This window comes from Micromys minutus (genome assembly GCF_963924665.1).
Source record: "Micromys minutus genome assembly, chromosome: 11".
In the NCBI taxonomy this organism is placed as follows: domain Eukaryota; kingdom Metazoa; phylum Chordata; class Mammalia; order Rodentia; family Muridae; genus Micromys; species Micromys minutus.
In genome coordinates this window covers 16,664,802-16,681,329 of record NC_137980.1, presented here as the reverse complement: position 1 = coordinate 16,681,329, position 16,528 = coordinate 16,664,802, and the positions used below count along the sequence as shown (strand labels likewise).

General features: G+C 43.7%; 1 protein-coding gene across 1 annotated transcript in view; it reads right to left on the bottom strand.

The window, feature by feature from the left end:
- Window positions 1–4,277: 4,277 nt before the first annotated feature.
- WDR41 (WD repeat domain 41) overlaps window positions 4,278–16,528 on the bottom strand; it is a 50,702-nt gene continuing 38,451 nt past the window's right edge. The window contains exons 8-13 of the mRNA XM_080925815.1: window positions 15,230–15,340; window positions 10,300–10,484; window positions 8,711–8,832; window positions 8,107–8,195; window positions 7,294–7,427; window positions 4,278–4,660 (exon numbers count right to left, since the gene is read on the bottom strand). Of these exons, the coding sequence (XP_080781941.1) occupies window positions 4,505–4,660; window positions 7,294–7,427; window positions 8,107–8,195; window positions 8,711–8,832; window positions 10,300–10,484; window positions 15,230–15,340 (797 nt within the window). The 3' untranslated portion in view covers window positions 4,278–4,504. The remainder of the gene's footprint in view (window positions 4,661–7,293; window positions 7,428–8,106; window positions 8,196–8,710; window positions 8,833–10,299; window positions 10,485–15,229; window positions 15,341–16,528) is intronic.

Sequence of the window (16,528 nt, the reverse complement as noted above, 5' to 3'; positions counted from 1 at the left end):
CCCCCAAATTCCATTCTCAGAAAGCTATGTTCCATCAATAAAAAAAAAATACGTTCTTCTGGAATCACTTAGTGACAAAACGAGCTGCTTGGCAGCCTCTCCCGCCAAGCTGTTAGCCTGCGTGCCCTTGTAAAACCCACGAGGCTGACAGATTTACTGAAGGTCCGAGCAGGACACAAAACGCAAAGACATGTTATCTATGGAGCCATCCTCCTGATGGAGACCAGGTAGCTCAGCTAGGGCTCAGCTCAATTGTTAACAGGAAGCTAACTACTAATGCTTAGCTTGACGTCTTTCCTCAGTAGCAAAAGGATGAAGGACTCCTAAACATCTTCTCTGAGCTACTTAAAATGAGCAGAATGAGAATGAGGTTGTCAATCAACTAGTTAGCACCATGGCTACGTGGTAGGCAGTGTGATACCCAAGTGAGAACACAGCCCGGACCTGCTAGATGTCCCTTGGATGGGCATCGCACCCATGGAGCCCCCTTTCCTCTGTGGAACCTGCCTTTGGAAGCCAACTGATAGGAAAGAAGTGAGGTCCCAGTTAGGGGGGTCCTTGAGCACCCCTTCCGTCAGGATCATGGACACAGCCACAAGTCAGATCTATAAAGCCATTAAATCTGAATGCTCGTGGATAATTGTTTTTAAAAAAAAAATTTAAGAGAAGAAAAATTTATATATATATTTGCTGTTCAAAGATTTTTATTAAAATAATCTAAATGTCCTGGATCTTCACCCCTAGTTTGCTGGGCATTACCTGTCTGTCTGTATTTGGGGAGGAAATGGGAAATTTCAAGTTTCAGATATCCTTAATTTATATTTGAGGTCATGCTGTTTGCTTTAATGATGTAAAAAGAGACTGCAAGAAGTGTAAATATATCAGGACGCAGGCATGAAGAGGCAGTAAATACTATTTTAAGCTATTACCTGTCCGCTGAAGTTCCTAAAGCTCAAGGCATATTTTTCTACATCTCTTTTCACAACGCTCTGTGCTCTGCATACGTCCCAGAAGAAATCCATCAGCCAACCCTTCTCTATGTGTTATGAGTATCAGAAACCAAGTAAACAAATTACTTTTATTTTATCTGTACTCCACAATGCACTTTTAAGATGTATAGAAACCAAACTGATAGAATCAGTAGCTACATGTTTTTCCAAGTGAAGACTGAATCAAGGAGTATGAGAAATCGGTACATGGGTAAGAAAAAGACAGTTTATCGCTACGTAATGTGCCAATGGTTTTTTTTTTTTCTATGTTTTGTACCAAAGTGTAAACATATATGACAATCCCACACAAAGAAATGCATCTAAGTTATTTTTGTTAGATGGTGAGAGGGCCTGCTTCGTCAGGACAAGGGCCGGCTTTCTGTTGCACTGCTGCATTATCTACGTGTGATGAAATGTTTTTGTGAAGTACTTGTAACTAAATTCTTACAGCCATTTTTCATTCCCAACAGCTGTTTTTATTTTATCTCTTTGGCCTAAACTTTTCACAATTTCAAATTTGGGGTTTTAGTGTCTTATTTCATGAGTCTCCAACTTTGTCTCGGAACACTGAAGTCAGAGTGGCAGGACCTCAGAGACAAAAATAATCTCCTTGGGCTTCAGAAACCTGCCAGATCCAAGGGCAATCTTTTTGTGACCAGCTTACTCTCAGTCCCACTAGGTGAAGAACATTTATCAGGTGCCCAACATCTCCTATATAAAACATTACAGCTTGCTCAGTGTTACATCAAATCAAATAACACATAGATATTGAATGCTCTAGACATCCGGGTGCGGAAGCTTCAGTCTAACCTGCTCCTAAGAGTAAATTCCAGAGGTCTCTGAGTTGCAAAGCGGCATATTCTTCCACTGTATTTGAATCATGGACTTTCAGATAATGTTCATACACCTCAGGTAATTTCTGTATGACACATACAAGCTATAGTACATGCCTCTCTCTCTCTCTCTCTCTCTCTCTCTCTCTCTCTCTCTCTCTCTCTCTCTCTCTCTCTCTCTCAAATTTACTCTGACACATGTGTTGAAAGAACCTATATTAACTTAGGAAAACATAAAGGAAGGAAAAGGCCTGTTAATGCTGTCTCCCACAGAGGGAAGCTAGTTTTAGAGTACTGTCATATGGACCAGAATAGTCCCGTGGTTTCAGGCACCTCTCAGTCCATCCCAGCAAAGGCTAGGCACATCAGTACAACTGGCCCCCACTCCGTTTGATCAGCAGACAAAGCTGTGTTGTGAAAATGTACCTGGAAATCCAGCTCAACGCAACAAAGCACACAATCCAGTGCTCCTACGCTGACTGCGGAGTGGGAGGGGTAGAGAAAATATTCACGGAGTATTCACTGACCTCAGCTCTCATTCTCTTCCTCTAAATTGCAAGTTCAAATCTCGGGAATAGTCTACGTAGGACTGACCAGAGCAGGTTCCAGTCCTAGCCACAGTCACCCGTCATCCTCCCTCTGTCTCTCTGACCTCAGGACACCCACACCACGTCTCTCACTGGGCTGGAGGCTACCCTCTGAACATACTTGTTCTCATGGTGGGAAATTAAGTCAACTGGAGTCATGGTTGGCTAGGATGCTCTTAACACTAGAGCATGGCTTCTGCCACTCCATTTGAACAGATTACTACCACAAATCACAAATCCAAAACGGGTTAGGAAGCACTTAACACCCCCCATAAACACCTCCCCCAAACTATGAATTCTTTGTCCTATATCATTTAAGAAGGCATCTTTACAAACCAATGGCCGAATATGAAACCTGCAGAGGAAACGCTGGTAAAAGGGAAACCCATCTACGTAGCATTATAACTGAGCCTAAAATAAATTAGCCCAAGTGACCGGCAAACTGTTGCACTTGGGCGGACGGATGGTGCGTCTGCCTGGTTGGCAGGAGCTACCCCACATGACATCTGCAGGATGGCAGACCTGCCTCTTGTGTTGACTCCTAAAATAACAAGGTTGGCCGGCTGGAAGACACTGGATCTCCTCACGAGCACCCTGCTGTGTTCCGACTCACGCTTTGACGCCATCTTGTCCTGTGAGGCTATTCTCATTGTGAACTACACCAGCCGCAAGGGCTGAGCACACTCTGGCTTTCCTAAGATGGCCATCAGGATATCCTCCCAGCCCTTCCCTCTCTCCTCCTCTGCTTTCTGCTCTTAAGGCTGTGCAGGGATGACGACGGGCACTGGAGAGAGAGCTTGGATTTTAATGCTACCGAGTCTTGGCTGTAGACAGCTGTGAAAGCAAGAATTTAGAGCGCCCACCTAGGGAGTATATGTGTGCACGTGCACAAATCTACAGACCTGCACTCATCTTGCCTGTCTTTAATTAGATTCCTTAATCAGTAGTTCAAGAAAAATCCCCACTCCCCGTTCTTATTGTGTGGAATGCATTTTATGTAATCAGGCCGGAAGGACTAGGAAGATGGTCCAGTCTTAGTGGAAGATGGCCCAGTCTTAGTGGAAGATGGTCCAGTCTTAGTGGAAGATGGTCCAGTCTTAGTGGAAGATGGTCCAGTCTTAGTGGAAGATGGTCCAGTCTTAGTGGAAGATGGCCCAGTCTTAGTGGAAGATGGTCCAGTCTTAGTGGAAGATGGTCCAGTCTTAGTGGATGCTCAGAGAGAAGGACAGTGAAGCTGCTTGCAGCCATTTAAGGCAAAGGCAAAGCAGACGGGCAGGGAAATTCAGCTACAGTCCCTGACCTGAAAAAAGCTATGCCTCCTTCCTAACCAGGACACATCCCCAGAACCCCTTAAGACCATTCTGCCCATAAGGGGCCAGGCCAGTTCACACTGAGAAAGAAATGTTCAGATGATGCCTGCGGACTGGGGCACACGGGGATTTTAGTGGGCACAATTACATTTTTTTTTTCAGTGACTAAAACCAGTTGGAACCAAACAGAATCACTGTACTTAAAGAATATAATTCTCTCTCTCTCTCTATCTCTCTCTCCCTCCCTCCCTCTCTCTCTCTCTCTCTCTCTCTCTCTCTCTCTCTCTCTCTCTCCCTCCCTCCCTTCCTCCCTCCCTTCCTCCCTCTCTCTCTCTCTCTCTCTCTCTCTCTTTCTCTCCTCTCTCTCTCTCTCTCTCTCTCTCTCTCTCTCTCTCTCTCTCTCTCTCTCAGCTAAGATTCCAGTTTGGTTCTATTGGACACTGATAGCTACTGAGGGATAGGAAAATTTGCAGCAGAGAGGAAATATCTCTCATGGAAAGTCTTCAACAGTCTCTAAAGAAACCCAAAATAAAACTTGTAAACAATGTGTGACAACGTTACATTTATCTTTTCTCTACTGCTTTACAAGACAGAACACAGCGCCCACCACCTGCACAGGAAGACCATGTGCTATGTTCATGGGTGGACACATGTTGCCAACAGTCAGCCAGAACTTCACAGGCGAGAAAACAGTACAGGTGAAGGGATGGATGTGTTGGTGGTTTTCAGAGTAGTGCACTGTATTGGATGTGCAAGCTTCTTGTGTGCACACCCATCCAGCTCCTTCAAGTAGACTGTGGGTATAAGTCACCATTCCCTTCTAACTTCTGAAACAACTTTAGGCTGCGTAACCCGGATTCTTGCTCTCCATTTTTCCACAAAATGATGAGATGATCTGCAGAGCATGTCACAAGTCCATGGTCCTCAAAATATAGAAACATCTGGAAAGGAAATTGAAACACTAATTTGAGATTGGTGAGAAGGGGAAGCTAGGTTACCACGCGTGCTTTCCTCGGCCATGGCGGTTTCTTCGGATATGAACGCAAACGTGATTTCAGTTTCTAGTGAGAGGCTTCCTTGATTTTAGCACTGGTGAGTCAAGCCAGGCCCGTGTGCCGCTGCTGTGCGTCAGGCTGTACCCTGAAGCTCAGTCCAGGCTTAGTGTGAAGGTTACCACATCCTGCTGTATCCGCCTCCCTAGTGCTGGGTTTACAAGCACGTACCACCACACCTAGTGCAACTTTTCCTCAAAGCCTGTTGTTACAACCAATATTTAATATCTCAATGGCTTTGGTTGACCAACTACAGAAATACAGTAATGGCTATTCCTGCAAAGTATATGAGTTTTTAAAATTTCATCTTCTGAATTTACCACCATCTAATTATTCACATCTTGGCTTTGAGATTCGTCAGGAATGGGTCCTCTTACACTTGCATTATTTACTAGAAAAATGGCTACCAATAAAACATCTTAACGCCAAATTTCCCAAGATAAACACTGGCTTCAGCGATTTCTGTAAAGTCAAGATGCTGAGTCGGTACACTGTGTTTACTGGGTGACTTCAGCTTACTTGTGGTCCCCGATGTGAAAACAAGGGCCAACAACTGGGGTACCAATGAAGGATTCTGTAATCCAACCGGGCACTCCACTGTGCCATGCCACAGAAACTCCGAACGGAGACCCAGCAATAGCACTCGGACCACAGGGACAAGCCTCTCCACACAGAGGGAAAGGATGTGCTGGGGAAGCAGAGGGGACAGTCTAAGTGCAGGACTGAGAAAGAATGATGCTGTGGACAGAGAGAGGTAGTGTGTGAGACAGAAACCTAGGACAAGAGTGAGGTCCTTTAGTGAACCAGTGAAAGAAGGGAGGAGCCAGGGACAAGAGAGTAAAGACAAAGTTTAGGACTCACCATGACTATGGAGTAAAAGGGAGAAATACAGGAGCAAAAATTCTCAGGAGAACTGGAACATCATTGGTGTGTGAGGCAGAAGGGCCGGGCCAGGCAGCAAGAGAGAGGACACTAAATGCCTGAGGATATTCAGGGCAGCACCTGCTAGCACCAGAGAGCCTGGACTTGCCAATGAAGCCAAAGGTGCTTTTGAAAAACGCTGCTGTGTAGGATGGGGGTGGGGGGCAGCTCGGTGATGGGGAGGGCAGCTCACATATAGTATGTGAAAGTCTTGGGGGAGAGGGAGGAGCCAAAGGAGCAAACCCTTCCAAGAAAGTTCTAGAACCTTCAACTCATAGAATGATAAATGTGCCGTCTCAAAGGTCTCTTCCACAGCTTAAAACTTTTAATGGAGAGGTGGCTCAGCAGTTCTCCCAGAATGCCTCGGTTCAATTCCCAGCACCTGCATGAGACCCTACAACCAGCTGTAACTTCAGTCCCTGCGGACACAATGCCCTCTTCTTGCCTTCATGAGTACCGCAGGGAAATGACACATAAAATGGTTTTCATCTGCTCAGTGGGCTCCCATTATTTTAAAAAAAAGCACCTAATCTCGTTAGCCTTACTCCTACAGGATTTCTCTCCGACTAGTGTCTGTTTATGGAAACCCAGTGAGTCTGTCCATCCTATCCGCCCTCTGTCACAGCGTGCACGAGCTGTTATCTACCACATGCTCACGGCCTGTAACCTGCACGGCAGCCGCTCAAGACAAAGCAACGGTAAAAACCAAGTACTGAGCAACTTCATAGCCAAGCAAGACACAGCACCCAATAACAGGGACACACGGGGCCACAGCTCCACGTCTATTAGTCTGGCATAACTCTGAAGCTCATCTTGAATCCGCTACACCTGTAGACTTTTACAGGATACATAAGAAGTGTTTCCTCCAGCTGCCTTCTACCTCAGTCAGTCAGAAGTAGCCTTGCTTACCAGCTCATTCGGTCTTTTTCCTTCCTCTCTACAGAGGTATAAAATCCAAGAGGACAAGGACTGCATTCTATTAAAATGTCTAATGGCCAATGCAGCTGCTGCTTCTAGTTATGATTGCCCGCCTAAATTAAAAGCAATTTGTTCTTCACAGCCTAAAACCAGGAAGAACAATGCATGAACCCTTCCACTCTATCTGGTGACACGGTTACCAGTTCCCATGGCCAGCAATCCCTTCCTTCCTTACAAACAATAGTTAGTGTATTCTGTAAAATATTAATGTGTGCACAATACCACATGGTTCCCAAGGCTCACAATGTTTACTGGTAAGGTAGCAGTGTCCTATGGAGTCAATACCCTGATCCTCAATGTGGTTATGATCCCTAGAACTAGAGTCTGTTGAGGCCTTTACCCTACACACAGTCCTAACACCCGAGCTTCCAAGCGTCCTCTGTTGATTATTGTGATACATATTCAGGGTCACTAACACTGTCCTATCATCGGCTTCTCTCCTCCCATATAATGGCCAGTAAGCCCATCCTTAACCCAATACATTGCCTGCATCCTCAAATCCAGCCTCTGAAGGTCCAGCTCCTAGAGATTATATGGGGGTCTTATTTAGAGCATCTGGGGGAAACAGAAGCATGATACGAAAGCAGGAGCGGCCAGGTCCACAGGCCGCCTGAAAGATCTACCTCCACCGAGGATGAGTGTCCAATCAGATCTCCGATGAGCTCCAGGGAACACGTGGTGACGTTTTCTTCCTGCTTTTTCACAGGCTGGCTGGCCTGTTTGTTTACTCTTCCAAACCCCCACATATTAAAAAATCCTACAAAAAAAAAAAAAAAGACAGTCCTCTCAGTCACTTCATAAGCCACTGTGCTCTTTCCTTACGGGAAGACAAAGTTGGAACGCAACCACGTCTCACACTAGGTTAGTCAAGGGCTGAGCTGACACTGCGAATACATTATGGTGTGTTTCCCTAACTCACCTAGCTCCTCATCTCTACTGCCCCTATCCATCCACTAGTGGCAAAGAAACATGCTAACAGAACCAGACAGACACTGGAACGCAAGAGAAGTAAACAGCCTTAGAGGGTGTATGCAATCCTCAGAACTGGGGGGGGGGGGGGGGGGGGGGGGAAGGAAAGGCACTTCAGACCTATCTCGAGAACACAGGAAAATCTGGCTATGGGTCTGTGTGCTTCCTGGCTATTTAGATTACTTGAACGTCACAGTTTTCTCCTAAAATATAAACTTGCAATTGAGTCAGATGAAATAAAGTAACAGTTTTACACTGGGGCAAAAGGAAGACGTAGTTCCCAATTCCAAGCACCAGATGCTTTCTGTAAAGGTCCGATCCCTGCACAGAGTACATTCTATGCGATTCCTCATTACCGTTTGTTTTCCCGTCAAATGAGATGAAAAAGGAAAAAAGAGGGGAGAGAGAGGAGGAGGGAGAGCGGCTGGAGGGAGAGGACCAGGCACCCTCAGTGGAGGAAGGCACACCTGTTGGGACAGGCTCGGCTGCCAGCTGCTGTTTTTCTCGGACCTCCCACATGCGCACAGCGCCATCTTCTGAGCACGAGATTAACTGCCTGTCGGAACAAAAAGCCGGGGAGAAAAGGATACAAGGAGCGCTTAAGCCCCTTTGTAGGCCTAGCCAAGAGCTCAGGGCTGAAACCACCCGGAGCCCCTCCCATCCCTTGCTCTCTCTTTCCACAGTGCCGCATTCTACAAATAACTAACGAGCTGCCCCGTGACTTCATTACTAGATACTCAGCTGCCAAAGTAATAGGCCTACTATCTGATTTTATCGATAAACATACACCATTGTAAAAAGAAATGATTTACAGAAAATATTAAAAAAGAAAAATCGTACACTGTGACATTTTGCCTCATTAAATAACCATTTAAATGAAACCCTTCGTGCTTTTGTAAATTTCTGTCATATACCGCTATACCTCTTCGCTTACAGTCACGGAACATTCTCTATTTGAAAAAGAATGCCAAGGTCAAGACACGGAGCCAGGTAATTTGGTCACTGCAGAAATTATGCTGGTGGCCCTGGCAACCGTGACTTTCATCTTTGCAGAAGAGATGGAAACGGTACCTGTTTGGAAGTTTATCGATGTGTAGGATGTTGGAATCATGTGCAGTTTTCTGGCAGGCAATCACACGCTTCAATTGTAGGTTATACACATATAACCCCCTTCCAACTGCAGCAAATATATTCTAGACAGGGAGGGGGACAAACTTCAGAAATTGACATAAAGCTCATCTTTACGACCTGTTGTGATAGATTTCCCGCCCCTGTGTGACATCGGAAAGCTACTGTTACCTTTCCAGCCTTCAAGACAAAAATTATAGCCCTGCCCTCTCAAGCCCCCCAATGTCAAAGCCACCAAGAAAGGGTTAGCACCCTAAGCAAGCAGGAGGAACGCCCTGTAGAGAAAGCTCTGCACAGAGCAGCTGAGCCCTGCCTTCTCCTCTCTGGAGACCAGAGCTGCAGAAGCGGTGGCTGCCCCCGGCCCTGTGGCAGAAGGTGTGGGGGTGCAGCCTGGGCTTCCACAGAACGCAGGGACCCTCGGGAATTTACTCGGCTGCTTTTGTCTGGAAATGTAGGCAAAAGGACTTGCACTGCACATCTTAAGCAAACAAAAGGCCTATAGACCTGAAGGAGATGTGAGGCTAGGGCCGTCTGATGATTTAAATGACACTTTAAGTCTTTAGAAAGTACTGCTGCTGATGCTAACTTTACTCCAGCCGTATAGCATCTTGTTAAGGTGCAAAAGGAAAGCATTATTGTTACTCTCCAGATGGGCGAGTTAAAATGGAAGAAACTGAAGAACTGGTAAGATGGCTCAGTGGGTAAGGTGCCTGCCACCAAGTCTCATGACCAGAGTTCCAACCCTGGGACCCCTGTAACGGGAGAAGAGAACCAATTCCTGCAATTATCCTGACATCACAACACAGCTGTTTATGTACAAGTACATTTTTAAATTAAATAAGGTGAAAAGAAATGGAGGAAGACACTGGACACTCACCTTCAGCCTACAAACTCACCTGCAGTGCTGGCTGTGGCACCACATGCAAATACCCACATAAACATGCACACACACCATACATGAGTACAGATAACACACATAGGCAACATGTACATATAACACACACATGTGCACACACACAAGTGGCACAAAAAATAGTACAAAGAAGAGAAAAGCACCATTACTGACATTTTTTAAATAAAATGACAGCACGTGTAAATTAGGATAAAAAGCACAAGATAAAATGAAAAAAAGGTTTCCTTCAGTGCTTTTCTCAAAGGCTCTGAACGCTGGGAGAAATAACTCTCCTTAAATGTGAGTGTGTGTGTGTGTGTGTGTGTGTGTGTGTGAGTGTGTGAGTGTATGCTGTGTTTGGTGTGAATTTAGTGGGGGTGTGGCATGTGTGTGTGTGTGTGTGTGTGTGTGTGGTGTGCATGTGTGTGGCACATGAGTGTATGTGTGTGTGTTTGCATGCTGTGCAGTATGTGTGTGTGTTCTCTCTACCCTATGGATGCTGTCCATTAAACTTAGGTTATAAGTGATTTTGCCCACTGAGCCCTCCCAGCAGCCTGCTGTCATAACTTTTTATATTCAGTATATAAGGCTTTATGTATCAGACAGCAATTTTATTTGTAATAACTATAACATAAACTACCTCTTCATCGCATGTGAAGTGATTAATGGAAATGTCATTTTGTTTTTGACAGAGCTTTATTTCCTGCTGTGCATCCAGCTGTGCAGCCGGGCTCCAGAAGGTGTGCTCGTAGGCCAGCACAGTCCAGTCCAGGGCATCCCAGATGATCAGCTCTCCCACGTGCGAGCCGGTGACGAAACTTGTATCTAGGGAGAGTTCACGAAGCTCCATTATCCATCATGGTCTCTAGGCTAAAACTGAAAATGTGTGGGCGTCTCAATTGTACCTCGACAAGCTAATCAGAAAGATTAATATGACAATACGGAGACCAGAAAGAGACTAGGTCACTTACTTAAGGAGACATAGTGCAGTTTGTGTCAATAAAGATACTATCTATAATGTCTGGTCATCTTTTGCAGGAATAAAATGAAAGAGCCTATAATGATATACCAACAACCTGTGAATGAAAGCACGGAAGGCGCTTTTAGAGTGGATTGAATAAGGTAAACAGTTCCATGGGAGGAGCAACTGAAGGACCTTAAAAGAGGTGGGGCAGGCGGAGACATGAAATATCTGCCTGGCAGAGACGGGGTGGACTGAGAGGAGGAGGACTGGGAACTCAAATGTCAAAATGGCTCATCATATTCAATCATATCCAATGCACATGGCACCCCTGGGAGTTACTAAGAAAGAGAAAACGTGTGGAAAATGGACAAGCGATACCGTTTTTAACTGCTTCAATAATCAAAGAAATTTTCAGTGACGTGTAAGTCCAGGAAGGACCGCGTGGGAGCCAGCATGTTCACACACTGCCGATGTCGTAGTGCACTTTGCTGCCACTGGGTACAGTTATTTCCAGGATGAATTAATATGAGTCAGACTGTAAAACAGTAAACATACTGACTCACCAGTTCCACCTCATGGGCTTTATCTCGAGGGAAATGCACAACAATGTACGTACAAACTTATGAGATATAATCCTAAGGATTTCAGATCAACCCAAATATCCAACTGCAGACTAAATAAACCAAAGAACCATAAAATATAATAGTATTAGCTATTAAAAAGTAAGCTCTAAAATATTTATATTGGCATGGAACTGTATTCACACCATATTCTTACAAAACAGCAAACCATGCGCATATGTGCATACGCTCAGAAAACACAGACAGATGTGCGCTGGTGTTTGAATGATGGCACGGTCTTCATTCAATGCCATTCTTACTGTGGCTTGCTGCTGTCATAGTTTATTAGGACTATGCTTAACTTGTGAAATAACAGGTTTTATAACTCTCAAATAGAGTTAAACACCTAGACAATTCATACACTGTACATTTAATCAATACTATGCAAATGCTAAACTGAGTTACCTTTCCGCTAATTTATTTCTAGTCCTACATATTTAAGGCAAGTCAGAGCAGAACAATGCACCATAGAACTTAGGTTACAATTCTGGCTCCACCTCTTACTAGCCCAATGGTATCGAGGAAATCATTAACTTTTGTCTGTCTTGGATTCCTTGTGCATTAAATAAGAACAATTATAAAAATAATTAAATAATAAATATCTAGCCATTTTTAAAATGCACCCCATGTTACCTTTGAACCTCTAGTATTATTTTGAATCCTGCTATTACTGTACATCAACGGTATTAAGGCACATAGTAATTTACAATTTAGGAATAAACAGGTGGATAATTGTGACTATATTATGCCATTCATCAAATAAACCCAGACTAATAGTCTGCTGAAGCCAGACAAACAATCTATAAGAAATAAAACTCACTAACTATCTTAGATATAAACATTATTTTTATCTTGGTTTCAGAATCCTATAGGTAGCTAATTGGTATCTAGTTTGCTAACATACTACAGAATTTGTGTGTGTAGAAATAAGTTTATCTCTGATCTCAGGAGGAAAACAATTCTAGTTGTAATGCTGTCTAAGTTTTGAGAACTTCAGCAGTACTAATTTTTCCATGGCTTTCCAAAGTTTTTCATAATTTTTACTCAGCTACAAAAAAATCAGAGGAACCAAGGAGGAGAAAGATACTCCTTGACTCTAGATCCGGGTCTCTAGTCAGCACAAAATTAACCTTTTGAGAACACACAGCTGCTCACCCTGTGGTTCTTTTATACAACAGAAACACAACGTTATGACCTCCTCAATCTTTTCCCCCAAAATCACAGCAGATACATTCATCTTAGCTGTAGTTTCTCTCCCTGTGTAAATATTTACATTTCCAGACAGGTCATTCGAAATGTTTCACACCAAACAACCTCAATGCTGACAGTGAATGGATTTCACCCTGTAATGTTGAAAGCCACTTGGAAAAAAAATCTCTCCTGGCACCTGGCTATCCCTGCCTCACAAGCATTAGCCCTTTGTGATCACCACACGGACAACACAGAGCCAGCAAAGGAATGAAATGAACACACAGAGCTCTTTGCCAGAAGAGGGTAACAACGTCGACATGTCTTAGGAAACCTGCCCAGCACTCAGAACTCTTCAGCTAGTCTGGTACTTATCAAACATAGTTTAGGGTATTCAAGGCTTCCCTGGGAACACCTCACTAAAAATGCACTTCTTTTTTTAAAGTGTGTGTGTGTGTGTGTGTGTGTGTTATGTTGTATGTTGATGTGTGTATTCTGGAATGTGGGCCTCTGTACATGGATATGGAGGTCAGAGGAGAAGCTGGATGCCCTGAGCAACCCCCACCTTCTTCCCTCAGGACAAGAACTCTGCCTGCTATCTCTCACTGAACCTGGTGCTTGCTGGCTTTGGCTAGGGTGACAGCCAGCAAGTCCTCGTGACTTTCCTTTATCCACCTTCATCCGTGCTGTGGTTGTAAACACACACATACATGTGGCTTTCAGTGTGGTTACAGGAACACACAGATACATGTGGCTTTCAGTGTGGTTACAGGAACACACTGATACACATGGCTTTCAGTGTGGTTAAGGGAACACACAGATACATGTGGCTTTCAGTGTGGTTATGAGAACACACACATACATGTGACTTTCAGTGTGGTTATGAGAACACACACATACATGTGGCTTTCAGTGTGGTTATGAGAATATACACATACATGTGACTTTCAGTGTGGTTATGAGAACACACACATACATGTTACTTTCAGTGTGGTTATAAGAACACACAGATACACGTGGCTTTCAGTGTGGTTATGAGAATACACACATACATGTGACTTTCAGTGTGGTTATGAGAACACACACATACATGTGGCTTTCAGTGTGGTTATAAGAACACACAGATACACGTGGCTTTCAGTGTGGTTATGAGAACACACACATACATGTGACTTTCAGTGTGGTTATGAGAACACAGAGATACACGTGGCTTTCAGTGTACACACATACATGTGACTTTCAGTTTTCTGGGGATCTGTCTTCATGCTTGCACAGAAACTTCTCCTACCTACTGAGCTGTCTCTCCATGCCTTAAAAATGCCAAATGGTCTGTCCTGAAAACATGCTTCCAGTAACATTATACAGACTTAGTAGGTCATATTTATGTGTGTGTGTGTGTGTGCATGTGTATGAATGTATGTATATATGTATGTATATGGGAACAACTGATAAAAAAAAAGAGGCCATGAATTTTACAGAGAACAAGAAAGGATATATGGGAGGGTATGGGGGAAGTGGTATAATTATATTATAATCTAAAATTTTTTAATTATCTATTTATTTATTTTTGGTTTTTCAAGACAGGGTTTCTCTGTGTACTAGAACTCTCTGTAGGTCAGGCTGCCCTTAAACTTAGAAATCCCTACTCTGCCTCCCGAGTGCTGAGATTAAACGGTTACACTACCACACCTGGCAAGAAATAGTTTTTATAAACACATTTCTGATATAATATGTAAACCCAGTAACTAGTCACTGGTATTAGGTGTGTGAGGAAAAAAAAAAAAGAAGCAGGGCAGCAAAAACTAAAGTAAAAATTATAAGAAGTTATATGCCTAATTGGATACTGCACAGCAAAAGCTGGGCCATGAAGCTACTAAGGCTCACTCAGCAATAATTGGTCACCTTCACTGAAAGAACCATGATGCTTCAATGAGGTCAGCACTTCCCGAAAATAAGACATAGATCCAGTTATAACCAACATGATGGGCCAGACCTGGCCTGGTTTCCTTAGAAGCTCCAGGACTTCATCATGGTTCAGTGTTTCCCAGAAGGCTCAAAGAATTGTTGTCCATATAAGAACTTGCTTTTAGAGCTGCCATTCATGGATAGAGATACAACCACTCTTACTGCCATCACCACAGATGATCTGACCCGTGGAAAGATGTGCACCTGGATTTTGTAAGATGCTGGCTAATGAGGGGAAGATGCTGGATGCTGAAACTGGGAAGGATGCTCATTGGTGCATCTGAAAATGGGACCAAATGGCTTAAGAAGACACACAGGCAAGTCTGTATTTGGGGTTCTTCATACTCCTTTTCACCCTTCCCCATCTCATGTTTATACAACATATTCCCCAGTGCCCGGGGTCTCCAGGAATTCGGGTGCCGCAACTCCTTCTGCTGTGTCTCCTGTGTGTACGGTGACTCACACAAATCACCTGGTTCAGTTATGAGGGCCGCCATTCCTTATCTACAAGAACTAACTAGAAGCCAGAAGCCAGTCTGTGATCTCTTCTGACATCATACTCAGTCACTGATATTAATAGAGCCAGGGCCACCCGTGAAGAATGCAAAAATGGTATAAGCACTGGAATTCACAGCCTGTGATGGGTACCCCACAGCTACCAAGTAGTTCCAAACTATGAGGCTTGATCCAGGTTCTCCTGACGCAAAGCTTAGAGTAAGAGCTATCAACAATCTCTACTAATCTTAACTATTATCTTAACTGTAATTCTGAGATATGGAACAGGCTGGAAATTCTGAAACCCTACATAACATGAATGTTCACAATGAGCTTACCACTGATGTTAGCCAATGACAGAATATTGTCCTGGTGGTCAAGAAGGCGTTTAACTTCAATAATATCCCATTCCAGCAATTCTTCTGTGGGCGTTACGAGCCTAAAAATTACTAAAAGACAGTCATTTTACTAAAATGTTCAAAGAGCGGAAAATACCTTTCTACTCAAAAAGTATCAAGTGCAAAATATGTGTTGCACTGAAAAATACAATCTCCAAAAAGAACCTATTTATACCAGCTTAGACCATTTCTTCCAAATGCTAGAGATGCTTAAAGTATGTACGCAAACCCGAAGTTGGGGCTTCCTTCACTTTTCCTTCATTGGCTTCTAAAACCCATTCCCAACCCTGCCACTCCTCAGTCTCTACCACATGTCAGGAGTACCACCTGGTTCCTGCCCAGGCTAGTGACCAGCCACCACCACAGACCCCTGCTCTGCCCCCTGCTTGCCCCCTCCCAGTCATTTCCACTGTCCGCTCTCTCCACTCCTGTGTCGAGACCAGTAAGCACTGATACAAGATGAGCTACACATTCCCGGCCTTCAACTCAGGAAAGGCTTCAGCAGTGTCCCTCCCGCAACTCCCCCTCAAAAAAAAAAAAAAAAAGCTGTTAAAAATAAAAATCAAACATGAAGAGAACTTTTCATATTTTTTGGTATATGCTATTCAATTATACATTCTCTGAGAATATAGCTTTTCCATTTCTTGACTATAGATGTTGAATGTGTTCCTTGATTTGTTATATGACTTCAAAATTAGTTTTATTTAAACTACAAATCCTAATTTTAGTCAACATATAAAACCTATAATCAAATCAAATCAAGTGGTTTGTTCTATCAACCAACATTTACAAAACATCTATGATATGCTAGGAGCTCCAGCTACCAAGAGTGAATAGGCCGGGTTACTGCTGCCAACAGACAGGATACTCATGTACAGTCTGACATCAGTGTATACACGCTTTGATGAGCCTCTGGAGGCAGAGTTGTGGATGCTCAGAGACAGCCACGCCTCATAACAGAAAGTGCTGAGAGCTCACATCCTTCCCAACTGGTGGTAATCAACTATCCAAGTCTTTCTTCTCCTCAAATTCCTCTCTGGAAAATAGGTCATGACACATTTCTACCTGTATCTCTGACAATATTTTGTTAACTGTCAAAGAATCTGTGAGATTATGAAATTCGAATAGCCTTTTGCATTCCAAGTGTGGCTGTCGGCAAGTCTCCCAGAGAATATCAAAGAGAGCTCTTCTTGATTGAATAAACTTTGAGCGGAAACTCTGATGCTAAGTGATTTTAGA